This window comes from Ictalurus furcatus, chromosome 13 (genome assembly GCF_023375685.1).
Source record: "Ictalurus furcatus strain D&B chromosome 13, Billie_1.0, whole genome shotgun sequence".
Lineage (NCBI taxonomy): Eukaryota > Metazoa > Chordata > Actinopteri > Siluriformes > Ictaluridae > Ictalurus > Ictalurus furcatus.
In genome coordinates this window covers 680,673-703,205 of record NC_071267.1, presented here as the reverse complement: position 1 = coordinate 703,205, position 22,533 = coordinate 680,673, and the positions used below count along the sequence as shown (strand labels likewise).

At 40.2% G+C, this 22,533-nt stretch overlaps 2 protein-coding genes and 1 long non-coding RNA gene across 3 annotated transcripts in view; all 3 read right to left on the bottom strand.

Annotated features, from left to right (window-relative positions):
• The window catches only part of LOC128617181 (uncharacterized), a 62,698-nt gene that overhangs the window by 498 nt on the left and 39,667 nt on the right, over positions 1–22,533 (bottom strand). Inside the window, exons 14-18 of the mRNA XM_053640221.1 lie at positions 910–1,002; positions 630–725; positions 369–387; positions 227–284; positions 57–131 (exon numbers count right to left, since the gene is read on the bottom strand). Of these exons, the coding sequence (XP_053496196.1) occupies positions 60–131; positions 227–284; positions 369–387; positions 630–725; positions 910–1,002 (338 nt within the window). The 3' untranslated portion in view covers positions 57–59. The remainder of the gene's footprint in view (positions 1–56; positions 132–226; positions 285–368; positions 388–629; positions 726–909; positions 1,003–22,533) is intronic.
• LOC128617208 (uncharacterized) lies at positions 6,078–10,289 on the bottom strand. Its single transcript, XR_008387544.1, has 4 exons — positions 10,129–10,289; positions 9,053–9,127; positions 7,230–7,322; positions 6,078–6,947 (listed from the first exon to the last, which is right to left on the bottom strand). It is a non-coding gene; the product is annotated as an uncharacterized LOC128617208 (long non-coding RNA).
• On the bottom strand, positions 10,839–22,108 carry LOC128617191 (CD276 antigen homolog). Its single transcript, XM_053640239.1, has 7 exons — positions 22,009–22,108; positions 15,859–16,203; positions 15,411–15,761; positions 13,901–14,005; positions 13,714–13,809; positions 11,586–11,678; positions 10,839–10,987 (listed from the first exon to the last, which is right to left on the bottom strand). The coding sequence occupies exons 2-7, from the start codon at positions 16,112–16,114 to the stop codon at positions 10,854–10,856; spliced, it is 1,035 nt and encodes a 344-aa protein (XP_053496214.1). The 5' UTR covers positions 16,115–16,203; positions 22,009–22,108; the 3' UTR covers positions 10,839–10,853.

Here is a 22,533-nt window from a genome sequence, read left to right as displayed (position 1 = left end):
TTTCATATTTCAGTAATAACACCTGGAAAAACTTGTGTTGTTTTTTTTCTTCTTACCCGCTAAGACCCTGAGGGCTGAGCTTCAGGAGCCAGATTCTCAAGTTCACATTCATCACATTGTGAAGGTGAGTCCTGCGTTTGTATGATGTTTAATGTAAAAACGCACAAGTTAATGATGTTAATCAGTTTTTAATTCCATGTTTAATATTACAAGGTGACATACTCACCCTGTGTTTCGGTTTACACCCACACGTTAGTCCCAGCCAGTCAATGTCTTTTATAACGCTGTAATAACCAGAACGAAAACGATCATATCATCTGTCTAAACATCTATCTATACATTCATGTTCCTCAACAATACTCACATACCCTTCTCTGTTCTTCTTCCCTGTGTGTGATGGGGAAAGAAAACGTGACAGTGTTTTAGAACAGAAACTGGTCGTGTTTAGAGCATGCACAAGTACTAAACCAATGCGGATGTAAATAATCCGAGTGTAGAGTCTGATCTAAGGGATATATTCAGAGTCATAGACTTTATTTCTGTTACTGATACGACAATAGAATGAGAAAAAGTACACAGAGCAGCTACATCAGATCACACACTGTGCTGTGTTTGTAGATTATACTTACAGAAAGCAGATATTTGTAAAGCAAGGCAGCACACAGCAAAGACGCATTCAGTCGGTAGGAGAACGACGCGCAGATCCACTGTACGCTGGCCAGTTTCTATTTACAATCATAATTGGAAAAGAAAAGAAATTGTAGTTCTGTACGTATATACATTAAAATGGACTGGTTTCAATAACATTTTTCTGATTACTTTAATGTCAGTAATTTCACACTAATGTTTTTACCGTGATGAGTTTTTGTAGTATTATTATTAAAATCATGGACTATAGAGTTCACTCACGTGCTTTTAGGATCAGCTCCACTAATAACACAACCACGTTCACAAGAACCACCACCACTGAGCCAAACATGAACACAACCAAATGGGACAAACCTGTAACACAAACACATGAGGATTACACAAAACATTCACTTTTCTCTTTTAACTCCGTGTGTTGTTTTGTAAATATAGAATAACGGTATTTCTGACATATCCTGAGTGAGACATGGCAGTGACCTTTGATAGAAAATAATTTTGTACTTATGTCGCTGTGTCCCAGTGTTTCTGGAGTCAGATTCTGGACCTGTGGTGATTAAAGCAAAATCAGTGAATATATATATATATTGTCACGTTTTGTGACGCAACGGAGATAAGGTAGGATGCAAGCACTGGTTGAACAATCAGTTGTATTTAAAGAGAGACAGGCAGACAACTCCAAAACGTGATCCAGTAACATGAAAGGTTCAGGCGATCGGCAAACAGGCATAAACAAGGCAAGGCAGGAGTCAGAGTCGTGGTCACGGGATACAGGGTCGATATACCAAACATGAAACATAAACAACAGCGAGGGACTGGTAGCGGAGAAACCAGCGTGAACTTAACAAACGAACCTAAACATGACATGAACTAAGACTATGAATCTAGACAGGAAACTATGGACTGTGACTGTGGTTATCTATCGTAAGGCCTCTAAACTAATCGACTATAACTCATTCATTCAACATTCCGCGTTGTGTGCTGGGAGGCGCGCGGTATATATGCGGAGATAATCAGCCTCGTAATGGCTGACGGCTGAGGGCGATTCAGACACACGTGAGACTACAACCAATGATAGAACGGGGGGAGACATGACAGAAACAAACAAATGCACGTGTCGAAATGTCACGATTGTCCACAAGGGAAAAGCAGGTGCTCACGCACCTGCTCGTGCACGCGCACTCACATGCTCCACAGCGCGCTGCTTAAAGGGGACCTCGTGACATATATATATTTATATCCGCGCTAACAAGTCATAGAAACAAAACCTGTTCCCTTCTGTGTAATACAGTACATGTTTTCCAATTCCATATAAATAACAACGCACTAGTGGCACCCCAAACCTGCACAGCAGTGGTAATTGAAGCTGGTCAAAATCAGACCCTTTCAGCAGGACATAATGCACATGGACGCCACATTTCTAGCTGTCTAACCCATTAAATTACTCATAACTACTGAATTATGAAACCACTCGGAATGATTAGATACAGCGGTGCAATGACCATTCAAGATGCTTTGGCCAAATATTTCAAAGATATCAATACTCCAGAAATGTGCTTACAAAGGTCACATTATGAAGCTCTTGGGGTTCTTGGAGTCTGCTGGAACGCACACTCCTGAGAAGAGAAGGCAACTGTCTTGAAGGCTCTCCATCCTTCTCACTGGAGAATGGTGAATTTCAATTATAACCCTTCCTAGATTGATGGCTGATCATGGATGTGCTCCAGAACACCAAACTGCCGTATGTTCTGCTTTTATAGAGGTAGTCACACTTCTTGATGTTTCTTGATATTTCATCTGAAACACCTGGCTGTTTATTACTCTCTTAATGATCGTGGAAGTAGGAAGGGTGTATTTATTTTTTCCCCACCTAGTTTCTGAATTTTGGTTTACATTTAGGGAAGAAATATTGAAATCTGTGGTGGTTTGTTGTCATCAAAGGTTATTTGTTTGCTTGCTTATAGAAATTGGTGAGGACCACACAACCATTATTTAACCCCTGATAAATAAATCACTAAACTAATACTTCTTGAATTAGCAATATTTCGTCATTCTTCCTTGCAAAATCAATCTAACTCTGTCAGATGGGCGGGGCGTCTCCTGTACACAGTCCTCTTCAGGTCACCACACAGAACTTGGATTGGATTTAGGTCTGGACTCCACAACCTTGAACTTGTTTAGGTGAAGCCGTTGCTTCCACCACCATGCTTCCACCACCACGCTTCACCGTGGGGATGGTGATCTTTTGGTGATGTGCTGTGTTGTGTTTTTGTGCCAAACATACAGTGCCTCCATTAATATTGGCACCCTTGGTAACTATGAGCAATGAAGGCTGTGAAAAATTGTCTTTATTGTTTAAATCTTTGGATCTTTTGTTAAAAAAATTCTCAAGAATACTCTGCTCTTGTGGATATCAAACAATTGCAAACACAACACAGGTTTATAAAAAACCCATCTTTGTTAAATATAGGTATGCAACAATTATTGGCACCGTTTTAGTCAATACTTTCTGCTACCTCCATTTTCTCAGATAACAGCTCTGAGTTTTCTCCTATAATACCTGATGAGGTTGGAGAATACATGGTGAGAGATCTGAGACCGTTCCTCCATACAGGACCTGTCCAGATCCTTCACATTTTGAGGCCCACGCTGGTGGACTCTCCTCTTCAGTTCACCCCACAGGTTTTCTATAGGGTTCAAGTCAGGGGACTGGGATGGTCATGGCAGGACCTTGATTTTGTGATCAGTAAACCATTTCTGTGTTGATTTTGATGTATGTTTTGGATCATTGTCCTGCTGGAATATCTAACCATGGCCCATTTGTCTTTATTTTATTTATTAATTTTCATATGATTAATTTACATGTGATTCATTTAGATGTGATTCATTTTCATGTGATTCATATTCATGTGATTCATTTACATGTGATTAATTTAAATATGATTCATTTACATATGGTTCATTTTCATGTGATTCATTTACATGTGATCATTTACATGTGATTCATTTAAATACGATTCATTTACATATGGTTCATTTTCATGTGATTCATTTACATGTGATCATTTACATGTGATTCATTTTCATGTGATTCATAATCAAGCGATTCATTTACATGTGATTCATTTACTAATTTGCTTCTCTTTAAATCCAGTTTTAGATTGTGATATTACAAAGGTCTTTCCAGATTATTACTTGCTACACTGTATGAGATAACCCCAGTAAAATTGCCTGAATTCTATAATATAATTTGTTCACCATGTTAGGTTTAAATCCTCTAAAAACAGATTCGCAATTGAATAACAAATAATGTAACAGTGTAGCATGTAAAGCCGAGGAGATAACACTAATAAAATTAAATAAACAGAAACTCTAACCCGGTCAGAGCATCAAAACAGAGAAGCACATTAATACAGAAGTAAATTTTAAGAGGAGTAAGTCCACAAAATCTAGGCGAAGTAATGCAACGACAATATCTTCAATAAAAATCCGAATACTGTAGAGCTGGAAGGCCAAGTGCAAAAAATAAAAATAAAAGAAGAACGAAAAAGACGCCGCTGTGTAGGTGATGCAGTTCACCCCGATATCAAGAGTTTAACATAGTCTCCTGCTTCCTCCACTGAAATAAATTCCTTCTGAACACCGTTATATGGAATGCGAAGCCGAGCTGGGTGAAGTATTCCATAGCGAGCGCCCTCAATACCACGAAGTTGACGCCGAACCTCGTTAAACGCGGCCCGGGCTCGGGTGGTCTTGGCTGTGTAGTCAGGGAAAACGGAGATGGTCAAATCCCTCACTTTAATCCGTTGGAGCTCTCTCGCACGGCGTAAAATATCAACACAGTCACTGTGATAGTGGAATCTGCACACAATAGCTCGTGGTCGTTCACCAGGCTTGGGCTTCGGCTGAAGGGTCCAGTGGGACCGGTCCAAAACCGGCTCCTTCTCCAGACCAAACGCCTCCTTTAACATGGCCGCTACAGCAGCAGTTGTACAGGTGTCAGCGCCTTCTGGAACTACGACTATCCTAACGTTATTGCGCCGTGACCTCAACTCCAAATCCTCACATTTATTCTCTAATTGAGTCACGGTCGCAGTGAGAGACTCGATAGTAGTCTTCATATGAACTATGTCATCGGTGCAACCGGAGAGCGTGCTCCATTTCCCCAACAGTACCTTTCAGTGTTGATATGGTAGCCAGGGTAGCAACTTTATCACTAGCCAGCTGTGTTTTCACGGCCTGCAAGTCAAGCTGGATAGTAGATTCAGACACGACAGATCATCCCCGAGAGTCTCCTGGAGCTTCTGGAGCTCCTTTTTAAAAATATTGGCGATGTCCTTCCTCAGTAAAGCCAGCAGCTCAAGCCTGAGTGCGGTGAAGTCAGGGTCACTGCTCGGCGACGCGGATTCAGGGGGAGAAGGAGACTCGCTCATGGCGCGCACACTTGGCCTCAGTCGTGTCTGAATGCTACCACGGGTTTTCGTGTTCTTTCCACACATTTTAACGTGCCACAAAGTTAAAAGTGCAAATAAGGAAACAGAGTAGAATAAGTCAAAATGTATTGTATGACTGAAAAGCGCAAATTAATTACAATTTTAATCGAAATCAGCAGGAGCCTCCAACTTCGCGTCCTACTCCATCGAATTCCGAATTCCAATTCCAACCACGGCCCATTTGAATCTTTCTGGCAGAGGCAGTCAGGTTTTCATTTAATATCTGTTGATATTTGATAGAGTTCATGATGCCATGTATCCTAACAAAATGTCCAGGTCCTCTGGCAGAAAAACATTCCCAAAACATTAAAGATCCTCCTCCATATTTAACCGTGGGCGTGAGGTACTTTTCCATATTGTTACCTCTCTGTGTACACCAAAACGCTCTATTTTAGTTTCTGCTCACCATAGAACCCGATCCCATTTGTAGTTCCATTAGTGTCTGGCAAACTGAAGATGTTTGAGTTTGTTTTTGGATGAGAGTAGAGGCTTTTTTCTTGAAACCCTTCCAAACAACTTGTGGTGATGTAGGTGACTTCGGATTGTAGTTTTGGAGACTTTCTGACCAAAAGACGCAACTAACGTCTGCAATTCTCAAGCTGTGATCCTTGGAGATTTTTTGTCCACTCAAACCGTCCTCTGTCACGTCACGGCGAACTCGCAACTGCAGTTCCCAGAATGCAGTGCCAACTACAAACATGGTCGACGAGAACTACACTTCCCGGCCATGCACGCGCTCAAGTTCGCCGGAGTACTGAGTGCTAACACCTGTGCTTCATCAAAGGTTATAAAAGGCCCTGTTAACTTCAGCGTCTCGCGAAGTAAACACTCAGCGGCCGTAACTCTGGCTTTCACCAAGCCTTTGTCTATGTTTTCAGAATTCTACGGTTTTTGGATTTATCGCCTGTATTTGGATTACGTTTCCCTGCCTAGCCCAGTCTGAATTGTTCACCCGATCGCCTGACCTACTGCTGTCTTCCATGTTTCGCCTTCCGCCTGATCCTTGCACTCTAGTCCTGTTCATCTGCGCTTGCCTCCAACAAGGTATCACAACATCCTCTTCACAGTGTGTTGAGACAATATAGACGCACGTCCAATTCCAGGTTGATTCATAACATGCCCAGTTGACTGGAACTTCTTAATTATTACCCTGATGGTGAAATGGGCGTTTTCAATGCTTGTGCTATTTTCTTACAGACACTTCCCAATGTGTGAAGCTCAACAACATTTTGCCACACATCACAGCTATATTCCTTGGTCTTATCCATTGTTATGAATGACTAAGGGAATTTGGCCTATGTGTTACCTCATATATATACCCCTGTGAAACAGGAAGTCATGGCTAAACAATTTGTTCAGAACTGTTCCTAGTCACCCAGGTGTACTAAAAAACTTTTAAACAACATTTGGAATATACTTTTCTTTTTTCAAATATATTTTTCTCATATAAATTCATAGGGATGCCAATAAATGTTGGACACCTATATTTAACAAATTTTTTATAAACCTGTGTTGTGTTTGATACCAACAATGCTGTGTATGAATGTGTTTACGGTTACAATTTAAAGGTGATAAAAGCTCATTTTCTTTTCTTGTAAAATTTATATTTAGTTTTTAATTAAGTTTGAACCACTTCCTTTGAATTTATTTGAATTGATTCATTTTTAATCATGCTATTAAACTAAAAAAAACGTATTTGAAAAGGATCAGAAAAGTAATGAATACCTGAGAAATACTTTATACTTGTAAACAGTATCATCGTGGTCAAGATGTGGAGGAATGCAGTCACACAGGTCAGCGCATCACGCTCTACAAAGTGAGAAAACACAGAAACGTGTAATCACAACACTGTTATTACCTGCATTTTCAACATATAAACAATTCACCACAAAATTGCATTTAAAACACTTTGAAAGATAAAACACATGGTCGTGATTTTGTACTGGATTATTCTTACCTTCTTCCTCTTGGCTTCCTGATTAACTATTTAACATTTATAACTTCTTTTGTACATGAAACCATGTGAGGACGATCCAGTGGAAAAGCATCTCCTCTACCAATAAACAGTAATTAAGCAGGACTGGTACTTACCTTTCACATTATCCACAACGGCATAATGGACGTAGATCGACCCTGATGCACTTAGAACTTCCAGGATCATCAATGATATACAGAGTAAAGAAACTGCAAAAACAAACGAGTGTTTTTACACACTTCACAAAACACATCTCTTTTTGCTCTGCACTAATCCTACAGCCTGTAGCTGTAGGGGTCGGGGCTTTAATTACTATTACAATGTGATCAATTCAGAAACATATTTTAGAGGATTCTCCCCCTTTTTGGTAGCATTGGGTAATTTCTCCTCATCTTCTGCCCCTGTTATTATTAGCGGTGTACCTCACTTATTTTTAACTTATATATGCGTCCGTTGGGGAATATTATCAGGGCGCACAATGTCTCTTTTCATTTATATGTTGATGATACCCAGTTGTACATACAGTTGAAAGCTGGCGACTCCCTTCAACCACTGTTGGACTGTCTCGATGATATTAAAAAATGGTTAACAAATAACTTTCTCCAACTTAAGACAAAACAGAATAAAACTAAATAGATACAGGCAATAAACAACACACATGTGTTGAGTTATCTGTATATGCCCACTCAGAAGCAGAAGACAGAATACTAATGCTAAAATAATGCTTTACACATCTGCTAGTCATAAAATTAATACTCCGATTCAATCACCAGTTCTTATGAAGACTCTTGATAATGTTGAGTAACAAATCTGAGAAATGGGTGAATGTAAGATGAAAAATAGATTTACTTCACATTTACAAAATCAGGTGATTATGTTCACCATCAGTGTAAACATCTCTTTATGTATAGAGACAAAAGAAAGATATTACAGAATGATCACTCTGTATGTTCACCCATTAGTGTAAATATATCTGTGTATAAAGACAGAAGAATGAGGTTTAATCACTGTGTCTGACGGTGTAGTGTAGTGACTGTGTTTATTTGTGAAGATACTGATGAATCAAAACATGGTGCTCTCCAAAAAACTTTCAGCTTTGGCTTTATTCTTTCAGCAGTACGTACAAAGCAAATCCAAATCAGTATTTTTAAAACCTTTCCTTGAATTTTGTGCATCTGGCTCTCTCTATGCTCTCGCATGGATGGATCATAGAGATGCCTGTACAATCGTACCTTTCGGCAAGCGTTGCCTCCAAGTTATTCATTTCCGGAAGCGGAAGTTAAAAAAAAGAAAAATGCTGTGCAAACCGGCCTCGTGTACTCAAAGTGCTCGACTGCCCACTCCGCAATGATCTCATTTTTGCCGCACTCTCCCTAGGGCTATTGCAGACACGTCGAGTATAAACCAGGTTTAATACTGTCCAGCATTAGTGTTTATGTAGGGTGCACACATTTTTACCAATTTTTCAAAGGGTGCCGTGACTGAAAAAAAAGGTTTGGAAATGCTGTTTTACACATGTAGATTTTTAAATAATGTTATGTATGTGGACTCAAGGTAAAATAATATGGTTATGAATGCATATTACATCAAATGTAATGTAATGTTTGACTGGCTGTCATATCACAGCAAACTAGTGACTACATTTCCCATCCTGCACTGTGGCCTACAAACATGGCCACCATTGACTGCAATTCCCAGAACACTCATTCATACCAAGCTTATGTTTATTGATTGCTTCTTGTTCCTCACTGACTATTCTTTCCTTGCATAGTTCATGTCTGTTTACAGATCGCCTGACCTATTGCCTGTTTCTTCACTATGCTATTGTCCCATGATTTGGATTTGTCTGCCTGCCTCTCTTTATTAAAAGCTCTTATCTGCACAGGCAAAAATAAATTATCAAAAATCATTCAAATAAAGAATTATATAATGTACTTACGCACACGTTTGCAAATAAAATGACAGGGAAAACAAATCCATGCCAACAACTGAATTACTGCCAAAGACAGATATTCTGAAAAACAGAGAGAACGTTAATTACATTAATACAGCAATTTGTTTGAGAAGGTTCAGATTTAAGCTGAAATTATTATTTGGTTCATCACATACACGACTAAAACTGAAATCTTGTGGGATGAGACTGATTTTAGGGTACTGTATGTGTTAGTGTAAGTAGGTCTGGACAATGATTGAACAAAATATATGAGAATATGTTTAAATATTTAAAATATCTAGAATTTAAAGTGTGTAAAATCAATTACATTACATAATATACATGCAGTCTAAATGTTTTATATTCTGTATATAATAGCCTTTAGGATAAGAAGTGCTTGGGAAAATATAATAATACATTTAATGAAATTTACATGTCAATCAAATATAACATTACCTGCAAAAAGTGGTACTTACCTGGATGAAGTCTATATATATATATATATATATATAATAACATAAATAAAATAAATATATAATATATAATAGTCGTAGACTATTGCTGAATTCTGTAATAAAGTAACTTATGTTTGCTCGTTTTTGTAGAGTCCTTCTACAGCATACTGTATTGGAAAATAGAAAATCATTAAAAGGTTAAAAGATTAAAAGGTCTGTAAGGCATTTTTAAAAGAAAAATAAATAAAAACTCATGAATGGTATTTATATTCCAGGTATTATAACAGTGTCCTTACAGTGTTGCCTTTTGTTTTGGGTAGCAAAACAAAAGGTAACATTATATACACCAGTACCCTTATTCCAGTGTAAGGACCTGTGTTGTATTAATATGGAAATTAAAGGACTATAGTAAGAAAAAAGGGTGACTGATTAAGCCTGTGTGAAATTGTTTAAAACATGTTATAGCATTTCTGGAATGTATCTGTATATTAATTATATAATGTAGAACTGATGTACCTCTCTCTCTGTTGCGCGCACACACACACACACACACACACACACACACACACACACACACACACATTAAGAATTATTTCATATAAAAAAATAAATGCTTGAAACACCTACCAATAGTGATAACATGCAGAATATACAGAAGAGTCAGAAGTGGCCCCAGTAGCAGACATATCAGAAGAATTACTTTCCCTCCAGTGTTTACATTATACCAGACATCCACAACAATAGCTAGACAATAACAAAAGCAAAAAATAATGTTAGTATACATTACACAAATACATACAGTGCTTTGTAAACAAAAATATGAAATGCTTTGCTTAAAGAAATACAGAAGTAAAAACATTTAAAGGAAATAATTAATATAATATTATATTAAAAAAATAAAATATTACAGTTTTGGATTTAGGGATCGTTCAAGCGGTAGACGTTATCACATCAACTGCAGTGAGAAGCCTTAATAATGAAGTTTATAGTTTTACTCAAGTGAAGCAAACTGCAGTGGAGGAGAGCTGGAACAATTATAATCCAGTCACATATATAACAGCAGTCACATTCAAACAGCTCTGTCTCGTTCTTTTTTAATAGAGCACAATCAGACCTGTGCATTTAAAATGACTTCTCTACCCCAAGCAAGGGGTTAAACCAAAGTATATCATTTTCCCAGATGTGACAAAAGATAATAGACCAAGACGCTGATACGGATAATTACCTCCTGACAATGACTTTAATTTGTGTCTTAGATAAGTAAAAAATGGAGACTAATTCTTTTTTATCTTTCCAAAGACAAAGTGGAAACACATGATTTTAAAATCATTTTACTTTCTTATATTTTTACTTTATACAAGAGTGAAATAAGATCCTGCAGATGGTAATGGTGTAATGGTTTGATACTCACGTGAATAAACAACAACAGTTATCACTGCATATTGTAGTTGAATTGCCAAGCGGTTAATTAATTGGCGGTGATAACCTGCAATATAATGAGGACACAGTACGTACTGATTAGGCCAGTGCTTCCTAAATCCCACATTTATAACTCATTCCCAGTTTCAAAAAGCCTAACTAAAGTAATCCTAAACACTGATGACCTGGTGCAGGTGTTTCCAGAGCTAGCAGTAAGCAAAAGATGGACCTGGAGCAGGTATTCAAACTGTGCAAGAAATTCTAGGATGGGTACAGGTGAGGGAATGGAAAGTAAAATACCAAAAAAATAAATATTTAAATGACTTTATCAGACATGCAAACCTTTATACACACCTGCATCTGATCCAGTGTCACATTAAACAGCCTCCAACAAAGTGCCAAATCTAACACTTTACAATTAAATGTAATGGCAGTGATACTCAAAAAGTCATTATTTCCTGCTCTGCTATGTAACATTACACAGTTTCTATAAAGAAAACTAGATTAAAAAACAATTTATTAAAGGATTATATCGAAAACGTGTTTACTGCGTATTTAAACTGCAAATGGATTATTCTTTCAGATTTGTAGCTATATATTTACATAATGCCAATAACTGAGAAGTTCTCGTAAGACCACTTATCCATGAGATCATCAATTCATACCTTCAAATGTTTTCAAGTGGAGAGCAATCCAAAGTAGAAAAAGGATCCGAACACCGTTCAGTGCTGAACAAGTTGCTGCTTCTGTCAAAAACCCTGGAGGAAAGATCAATGAATTAATGAATGTATCACAGCCAATAAAGAAACTGTTTATTAACCAACACCCCACTGAGTTTAATACGACACAATAGTGTCTCTTTATTGAATTACTATTACTGTCAATTATTCCATCCATGCATTTTCTGTACCGCTTATCCTACAGGGTCGCGGGAACCTGGAGCCTATCCTGGGGTCATGGGGCACAAGGAGGGGTACATGCTGGACAGGGTTCCAATCCATCACAGGGCACACTCACACACCCATCCATACACTACGGACATGACTGGACACGCCAATCAGCCTACAATGCATGTCTTTGGACTGGAGAGGAAACCGGAGTACCCCCAAAGATCCCCAAAAACCCCCAAAGGACGGGGAGAACATGTAAACTCAACACATGCAGGGCTGCGGTGGGAATCAAACTCACAGCCTTGGAGGTGTGAGGCGAACGTGCTAACCACTAAGTTGCCGTACACCCTCTGTCAATTATTATTAACCAAATACAGTTTTAAGATTTTAATGGCACCTCTGAATTAATGTCTTTCATGTCTCCTCTTTGGCAGTACAGCGGTGTGTTCTCTATTATAATACTGATGGAGATGGGGAGACAACAAGGGGTAGAATATCTTTAGGTCACAAACATATCTCCAGTTCTTTGGGGGCTTGAGTGAGGTATCTTCACGTTGTCCCTCAGAAGCAATATTCAGTTACGCCAGCCACCTAACACGTCAGTGATGTTTCGATAACTCTGGGGATGAATGTAGGATTAGGTTCCAGTAAAACCTGAGCCTCGCCCCATAGAAATTGCATACGTGATTGATTTACCAGCATGGTTATCAGTGTGGATGTCACTAATGCACTTTGCTGAAGCCAGTGTCAGCAGCATCACCATATTCAAAGAAAGTGCTTTAAGATCTAACTGATCCAGAGGATCGAACAGCGGTTCTGATAATACATCCAGCACCACAGCCAAGTCCCTTGGTGTGAAAACTGTAGATTGAAGTGGAGTCGAGGAACCCCTTTCATCAATCCTGTTCCCCAATCCTACATGGCATGACTAAATGGCAGCCAGGTATTCCTTAATGGTAGATAGGGCTTTGCCCTTATCTAGCAGTTCCTGTAGGAACAGGACACTGGAAAGCAACTGAGCCTGAGGCTGTGCACCGCTCCTCAACCAGGCGCCATTTGCAATTATAGACTGATCTCATAACTAATGCTCTTGCATTCTGAACGGTTATGATAACACTATCAGATAACCAGGCTGTGGTCAGATTGAACCTCTCACACACCAGGCCCAGAGCCAGACCTTCTGGATGAGGCTGAAGTACTTCCCAGTGAGTCTGAGTTAGGAGATCTCTGCATATAGGGAGGGGCCACAGGCGCCACAGAGCAGATGAATTATGTCGTCCAGCCACTGCTTTCCTGCTTCAAAATGAGCCTCATAGAATAGAAGCCAAAATGGCTTACCTCATGAGGTACCAGCCTTATCAGCACGGCATCTTTGTGCCACAATGGGGTTGAAGGACTTCTTAACCTATGTGCCTCTAGGCTCTGAAGGCTTGTTTGGGCCCTGAGTGGATGCTTGAGGTGATGGCTGTCGCTTTGGGATCGGTAGGTCGGTGGACAGGCTATAGACTGAACAAAAATCTGAAAAAGGTGTCTGGGAGGGAGCTGTTCGTGTCATAGGGAGGCACAGTTTATGCGCTATGCATTGTGGCAACTACAGGTCTAAAAAGGCCTTTGCAGGTCCACAGGCACATCCAGCAAATGCATCTTTTCTCTATGGGAGAGGATTGAGAGGGTGAGCCATCACGCTCTCTTCTGAGAGACCATCAGGGCCAGATGCAGAGGGAATAAAAGGTTGATGCAGAGGGAATAAAAGGTTCTCCACTCCGTCCTCACTAGCCGTGAACAGATGAAAGTTCTTTTACAAGATGAGGGGCAGGTCGCATTCATTGACCAAGCTGAGAACTTGCTCTGTGAACAATTTATCTGAGCCACCAGCAGCGCTTGTTGTCTAAGTGATACTTACCATCAGTAACACCCCAAAGGATGAAGACAATGACCATAGTAATATTAGGACAAAAAACATGTCCCCACTGTATAGCTAGGGCTCTTCTGCTGTCATCTACAAACAAAATAAAGAACATTTGTATTAAGTTTACTTTATTAAGTCGAAACGTAACGTTACCATGTGATAAAATGAAGACCAGACTTACCATTATTTTTAAAAGATGTATAAGAGAAGTATCCTAGGATAAGTGATCCAAATACAAATCCCAGTACACATAAAACAAAAATTCCAACCTGCATAGAGGAAAAACCTGCGTAGCACAAACACCAGAGTTATTAAAACATTACAACACTGTAATATCTGTGATGAAATAAAGAACAACTGGTGATATTATGAAATAGTTCATCACATCAACTTACTAGTGGACCTGTTTCCTTAATAAATACATTTTCATGTTACAGTTAAAATGCTTTAAAAAATAAATAAATAAATCATCTTGGACCAATCAAGGGACATTTTAAGGGACTGATATCATGCAAGAATAATGCGCTTACACATAGAGGATAGGTAGCGCATGACCTTACAGATACTGACGGTTGACTAGCGTCTGTCATATCACAGTAAACCAGTGATTACATTTCCCATCCTGCACTGCGGCCTACAAACATGGCCGCCATGGACCGCAATTCCCAGAAAACTTTCTAATCATTCGTTCTAAATCACACACACCTGCATCCAATTCACACACTCACTCCACAGTATAAAGAGACTGCTTCTACACAATGACTTTGTGAAGTATTACGTTCAGCTGCCTAGTCTCTGTCGTATGTCCAAGCCTTATATCATGTTTGCTTTTTGATCATTGACCTTTGTTTACTCTGTTGACCTCGATTCTCTGCCCTGCCTAATTTTGCCGTTTGCCTGATCGCCTGACCTCTCCCTGACCTCTGCCTGTCTTTGTTTATTGATTTCTGCCCAATCCTTTGGACTTTGTTTAATTAAGAGATTAAACTCGTATAAAGAGACTGCTTCTACACAATGACTTTGTGAAGTATTACGTTCAGCTGCCTAGTCTCTGTCGAATGTCCAAGCCTTATATTGTGTTTGCTTTTGGATCATTGACCTTTGTTTACTCTGTTGACCTCGATTCTCTGCCCTGCCTAGTTTTGCCTGTTTGCCTGATCACCTGACCTCTCCCTGACCTCTGCCCGTCTTTGTTTATTGATTTCTGCCCAATCCTTTGGACTTTGTTTAATTAAACTGCCATACCTGCAATAGCTTCTGTCTCAGCCTCCATTACGTGACAGCATCACTGTGACTGACAGGAGAAAGTGTCATGGATATGCTGAAATAGGCACTGGACTATGATTCCCATCAGCCACTGCACCGCACACGATCCCATCACATGATTGTTTTCATGTTTTGGTTAATTAGCACTTGTGTATATAGTCACGTTTTCCACAGCGCACAGTGTCTTGCGATTGTTTATGTTGTCATCTTATGGTTATGTTCCTTAGTCCTGACACGCGTTCATAGTTCTTGTTCTGTCTGTCTGTTCTACTCCGTTTTCATTAAACTTTACTCTACACTTGTGTCCATTACACGACCCAGAGAGAGTGCACATGATTTTAGTCATGATAATCCACTTCCAACGTATTTCAGCACTCAGCTCTGGTACATCGTTACATGATGTGTACATTAAAACAGTGACTTACCCAGCTGCTGCACTTCCACAGTTGTGTTATCTGAGAATGCCCCAGAGAATGCTGAACATGTATACAGCCCTTTATCGTCAGTTCGGACATCCTTCAGTCTCAATGAGAAGTTTCCTTTGTTTCTTTCTTCAGCGCTGAACAATTCCACTCTGTCCATGTATCTCTCATGGGACGAGTCTGTGTGGACCTCACCATGTTCATAGAGCAGCACTAAGATCTCTCCATCCATTTTCCTCCATGAGACCTCTTCTATATTTTCCGCTGGGATATGTGAGTCTACAGAGCAATTCAGAGTGATATCTTCACCCGCATACGCAGATATGACGTGGGCTCCAGACACGATCAAACGCTCTGAAATGAGAATTACATAAAAAGAATTTAACTCCTTTTTAAATCAAGTTTTTTTTTTACAGAGCATCATGTGAATTAGGTGAAAGAATTTACCCACCAATCTCCTTTATTTCAATCAGAGTTTCATAGGAGTCATGGTTTGTGTAAACAGCACACTTATAAACTCCTGCGTCTTCCCGGGTCACGTTCGTCAGGAAGAGAGAGAAGTTTCCCTGAGCGATCTCCTCAATGAAGAAATGAGCTCTTTCACGATAACTCGGGTTCTGAGACTCCGGATGACTCTCTCCATTCTGCCACAAGTGCACTAGAGTTTCAGAGTCATTTCTTTTCCACTCTATTTCCAGTTCTTGCATTGGTAGAGAAGTCTATACAAAGCAGGGCAGCATCACTGAGCCTCCCAGCTGGACAATGAGAGGACCAGACAGACCATGGACATGGACCCCTAAAGTGAATAAAAACACAGTTAACAGACGTTGACCTAATGTTGTTTGTTCTTCCCAGGCAATGCCAGTTTCCTTCACCCTCACAAAAACATGCCACTGGGTAAATGAAAGTACAGTACTCCTCCTGACAGAACCAAAAGTTCAGGGGGTGGAGTCAGACCTGATCCACCTGATTTTACCTGAGTTAGGAGTTAGGGTTAAGGTTAAGCTTATAGGAGGAGTCAGATCAGGTCCAGCTCCACTCCCTGAACTTTTACTTCTGCAGCAAGGACTACCATTAGAGATGGGTTACTCTAAATTGCCCCTAGTTGTGAATGGGTAAATGTTTGTGATGCCCTGAGATGGACTGGAATAACCTGACTGAGACTTCTTAAAAGTAAGTAATCTGTCTGTGTCTGGGAGTTCAAGACAGTAAAATTGGTTGTGTTCTCTGGGTAGGAGTGGTGACGTTACTCTCTTCTCTATCGTTCAGAGTGATATTAGCCCTGACCCACTTGTATAATTCCTATGTGAGGATGCTATTTATCGATTGCAGCTCAGCATTTAACACCATCACTCCAGCTGAGTTGATAAATAAGCCCACCCACCTTGGCATCAGTACCTCCCTCTGCAATTGGATAATGGACTTTGTCACAGACAGACCAGCGTCTGTGAAGCTCTGCAACGTGACTTCCTCCACCCTCACTCTGAGCACTGGTGTTCCACAGGGCTGTGTACTCAGCCCTCTCCTCTATTCCAAGTACACCCACGATTGGGTTCCTGCCTATGGTTATAACACCATAATCAAGTTTGCAGATGACAACACAGTGGTTGGCCTTATCAGCATTGACAATGAAACAGCCTACAAGGTCCAGCACCTGGTGGAGTGGTACACCAATAACAACCTGGCCCTCAATACCCAAAAAAACAAGAAACTTATTGTGGATTTACGATGGACCACTAAAAGTCATGCACACACCTCTATTTACCAGAGGTGTGTGGTGGTGTGTGGAGGTGTGTGTGTTCCGGACCGTAGAATCTGTCGATATCTTCAAAAAACAGCTAAAGACCCATCTGTTCCCTGATCATGTAACTAACCCATAAAATAAATAAATAAATAATCAACCTTACTCTGGCTCTTACACATCTACTCTGCACACTTTGCTTTTTCTAGAACTCAATTGTAAATCTTGTACAGTAGCACTACTCGTATTGTTCTCTGCTTGATATATCGCTTTTCTTGTATTTCCTCATTTGTTTATATAGCAGACACTTTGGATAAAAGCGTGTGCTAAATGGATAAATGTAAATGTAAATTTACATAAATGGAGAAGAGGTGGAACGCATGACTAACTTCAAGTTCTTGGGAGTACATATCTCTGATTGTCTGACCTGGAGCATTAACTCCACTGTGTCATGATTTCCCCTCACACACAGATAAACCTGCTCTGCTGTTCACCACCTATAATGAGCAGGCAAATAGGGTGACCTCCTACCCAAAGCTCCAGCCTGATACCCAAGAAATGGTCTTCTCTGCCAAGCTTCAGCTGGAGGTCAATGTGCCTCATCTCCAGACTTCCAGCATGAGACCTATGAGGTGGTCTCACCTGTTGAACACTTGTCTGAGGTCAACATGGCGATCTCCTCCTCAGAGCTCCGGCACTAGACCCATGAGATTGTCTCATCTCCAGAGCTCCAGCGTAAAGTGAAGTTCCGACTAGAGGTTTACGAGGCGATCTACCAAGCCACGTTCCTGTCCCAGGTCGAAGAGATAGCCTCGAAAGCCGTGTTCCTGTTTGAGGTCGAAGAGATGCCTCAAAAGCCAAGTTCCTGTCTGAGGTCGAAGAGACGGCCTCAAAAGCCGTGTTCCTGTCTGAGGTTGAAGAGGCAGCCTCCAAAGCCATGTTCCTGTCTGAGGTCAAAGAGACGTCCTCCTCAGTGAAGTTCCTGTTAGACGCTAACGAGGTGACCTCCTACACCATGTTCCTGTCTGAAGGCAACGAGATGGCCTTTCAAGCCATGTTCCTGTCCGAGGGCGACAAAACGGATAACCAAGTTCTGCTCATGCCTGAGTCTGCTGACACAGCCAACCAAGTTCTCCTCATGCCTGAAGCCAACGTCACGACTAACCAATTTATGGTCATGCTTGCGACTGACGACACGACCAACCAAGCTCTGTGTACATCTGAGTCTGCGGACATAACCAACCAAGTTCAGCCTGTAGAGTCGATGGAGAACGACTCTAAGCCTCTCTGCATGTCTGAGCACGACGCTCAGCATCCCTATACAGCTGTGGACGCCACTCAGCCTCCCTGTTCAGCTGAGGAAGTTTCTCCGCCTCCCGTTGCAGCCAAGAGCTACACTTTGCTTCCCTTCTCTTCCTCAGACATCGCTGCAGACGTCGCTCCACTTTCCCTCTCCGCTGAGGACATCGCCCTGCCTTCTTGTTCTGCTGAGGACCTCGCCTTGCCTTCTCACCCTGCTGAAGCTGACGACCCAGCTTCCCAAGTCTGGGTGCTGTCTAGTGACCCTGGCGAGCCTGTCCCAGCCTCTTGCCTGCCCCTCAGTTCCCTGAGAAGCCTGCCTTTGGATGCTGAGGGGCTGTGAAGACATTTTGCCCAGAGGGCCAATGCAGGAGAGTTTTCTGGCACTCTGGGAGTAGCACCTTTGGTGGGGGTTCTGTGACGATTTACTCTCGCGCTATGCGCTGGAGCACACAGTGCGCTCCAAAGTACAAGCATGCGGTTCCGAGTTTCAGTGACACTGACTTTGTTTACTTATGACACATGCATTTGTTGTGATTTCTGTCCTGTCTCCGCCCCTCATTGGCTGTTTCCCGTATGTGTCATTATTAGTCTCAGCTGTTTTGTGTTGACCCATGATTACATTTGTCATTTAAATCCCTCGTGTCTCTTTGTATTTTGCAAAGTATTATGTGAGTTTTCCATGTACTAAGCATTTCTTGTTTCATGTGTTATAGTTTTGATCTTATTCTCGCCCTCGTTCTCGATTCCTGCTTTGCCATGTTTACGCCCGTTTGCCGATCGCCTGACCCACTGCCTGTTTTTGACCACACTATTGTGTCATGTTTTGGATTTGTCTTCCTGCCTCTCTTTAATTAAACTCTTATCTGCATTTGTATCTGTCCTAACCTCCATTACGTTCAATTACATGACAAACTGTGGTCAAGAAGGCACAACAATGCCTTTTTTTTCCTCAAGAGACTGGGCTCATCTATCTCCACAGATCCTGGTGAACTTTTATTTCTGTGTCATTGAGAGCATTCTGACAAACTGCATCTCAATGTGGTACAGAAACTGCTCAGTCACTGACAAGCGAGTGGTGAAAACTGCTCAACATATCATCGGTGTCCAGCTCCCAACAATTACAGAAATCCGCAGTGAAAGATGCCTGCAGAGGGTGAGAGGCATCATCAAGTACCCCTCTCATCCCAATCGTGGACTGTTTACCCTCCTCCCAACAGGGAGGCGCTACAAGTGCCTGTACTGTCGCACCAGCAGGCTCCGGATCAAAGTGACGAACCTAGTGATCTTGAGCAGATGTTAGAGATTGCTCACATCACAGCTGTTAAATGTATGAGTTGAGACAGCAGGTTCACTCGACTCACCAACAGTGTGAAAAGCCAACAACCAATCACTGATCACCAGTGTTTCTTAAAACCAATCACTGATCACCATTGTTTCTTAAAGCCAATCACTGACCACCATTGTTTCTTAAAACCAGTCCCTGATCACCATTGATCTTAAAATCAATCACTGATCATCGTTGTTTCTTAAAACCAATCGCTGATCACTGTTGTTTCTTAAAACCAATCACTGATCACCACTGTTTCTTAAAGCCAATCACTGATCACCATTGATCTTAAAACCAATCCCTGATCACTGTTGTTTCTTAAAACAAATCATTGATCACCACTGTTTCTTAAAACCAATCACTGATCACTAGGGATGCGCCGAATGTTCGGCACCTGAAATTATTCCGCCGAAAATAGGAAAAAAATCATTTTCCGTGTTTGGCAGAATAAGTGAAAAGGCCGAATAAATTTGACAGAACAATGACGTGTTTGATGATGCGACCAAATAGCCTAGCAACAGAGTGAGAGAATGTCACGACCTCGATGAGGGGGCATGCGCATGCACGAGCTACGTGCATGAGCTACGTGCTCTTCGGATGTTTACTGTGGACAGTAAACGTGCGTGGACGTGCATTTGTTTTGTTTCTGTTCTGGAGTATTCTATCACGTCGCGAGACGTAAGGGAGTAGAGTTCGGAAGCAGGTAAAGAGGTATTTATCTAAGGGCAGGCAGACAAATCCAAATCGTAATCCAAAAAATTTAGTCAAGACAGGCAATGCATCTGGCGATCGGCAAACAGGCATAAACTGGGCAAAGCAGGAATCAGAGTCGCGTCACAGAAAACAGGGTCACAACACAAAACAGGAAACATGAACTAGTACTATTGCCTGGGAGCGGAAACACCAGCGGGGACTAAATGAACTAATCTATAGTTTACACTAACTAAATCTATCAAGGAACAGAACATTAACAATGTATCTAACTATACTATATCCACTACAATACTCCGCGAGGTGTACAGGGACGCGAACGGTATATAACCCCAATATAATCAGCCGTATAGAACCCAATAGAGTCCACACTCTTGTCAATGCACTTTTTAATGCATTTTTTTGTTGTAGTCTACAGAGTGTTCCATTCTTTCAGCAGTCAGTTATAGGCCTAACATCGGCTATTCAAGGGGCTCAAAGATGACCACGTCAAAATATTTTTATTTTACTCATTTATTTATTTAAAGTTATATTGTGCCTTGTTGGTAGCCTGTGCCTGCTGGAATGAAAAAAATGTTCAGTGTTAAATAAATATTTTAAAATTGTAGTTTTTGTAATTGATTTTTTTTCTTTGAAAAGCAAGACAAAATAGTAAAAAGCACATTTTGACTATTTAATTTATGCAATGGTGAAAAAAATGCCCAAAAGAATCCACACTCTTGTGCCTTTGGCTTTAGGCCAAGTTTTTCATTATATTCGGTTTCGGCTTTGGCCAAGAATTTTCATTTCGGTGCATCAATACTAATCACAATTTTTTCATTAAAAAAAATGACTCAGTAAAACCAATCACTGAACTTCTTTTTCCATAAACTGATTCTTGGTGATATTTACAGTAATAAAAATGAGAAAAGTAATTTCATGCATAATCATTATTCCTCATGTCTATTTCCAGACTCTTCATTGTTATGGCTTCATTTTTTTCTGTATTCTTAAATGAAATTGTAAAAAATTTGTAAATACATTTTTAAAAAACAAAACGCTATTCTATTGCATTCTGTTATCAGAAATTCCTCCTTCATGTAACACATTTTAATATGCAAATGAGCATGACAATTCAATTCTATGTAAATTAGTCTTAGATGCATCTCGTGACTTCTAGAAACTTTTGAGCTTTGTACCTTATCTAAAAGGAAGCACAGCTACAATTCCTCCACAAAACAACAGTCTATGCATGAACCACACCCTCTATTTTTGTTTTTTAACCAGTGCTACAATACTCACTTGTGCTGGATTTTAGTGATTCAGCAATTATAATTATTTATTTAAATTATATTATTTATTTATTTTATAGTTTATAGTTTTATAGTCCCTCAATTCTGCATTTCTCTTTCCAGAGTTGAAGCACAGGTAGAGAAACCCATCCTCCTCACATAAATAACATCCTGTACTGTCCTTTTAGCTCCATATAACTCAAAGTGAAGTCACAGTGCACTAACAAGCAGAATAATGCTGTATATTACCGTCACAGATGACCATCAACAGCAACAGATAAAAACAACTCATCAGATCAGTCTCCATGTTTCCATTCAAAGAGAACAACTTTAACTTTCACTTTAACGTTTCAGATCACGTGGTACAACTAGCTTTGTGGGAACCGCCTCTGTTAACACCTAGAAGCATATTTTATAAAAGTTTGTAGTATTTATAATCTTTTATAAACACTATGTATATTGGCAAAACTGATTTTGTCATAAATAAATACATGCACCATAATCTGTTTGCTGTAGCTCTGTGTTTATACATACATAGGCCGTAACACACATATAACACACATATAACACACATATTACACATTTATTTCACTGTTCAAAATGTATATTGGTCAATCTCAAGTAACTTTGTCATTTTTTCAAAGTGGGAGATGGATGCATTTTTCTAGTCCTGTTACCAAAAATCATGTGTTTTAAAAAGCATGCTTAAAAGCAATGCCAACTTATTCCTTTGTTTATTTTAAAGAAATGGTTGGTTGTAAGTTTAAATAATTC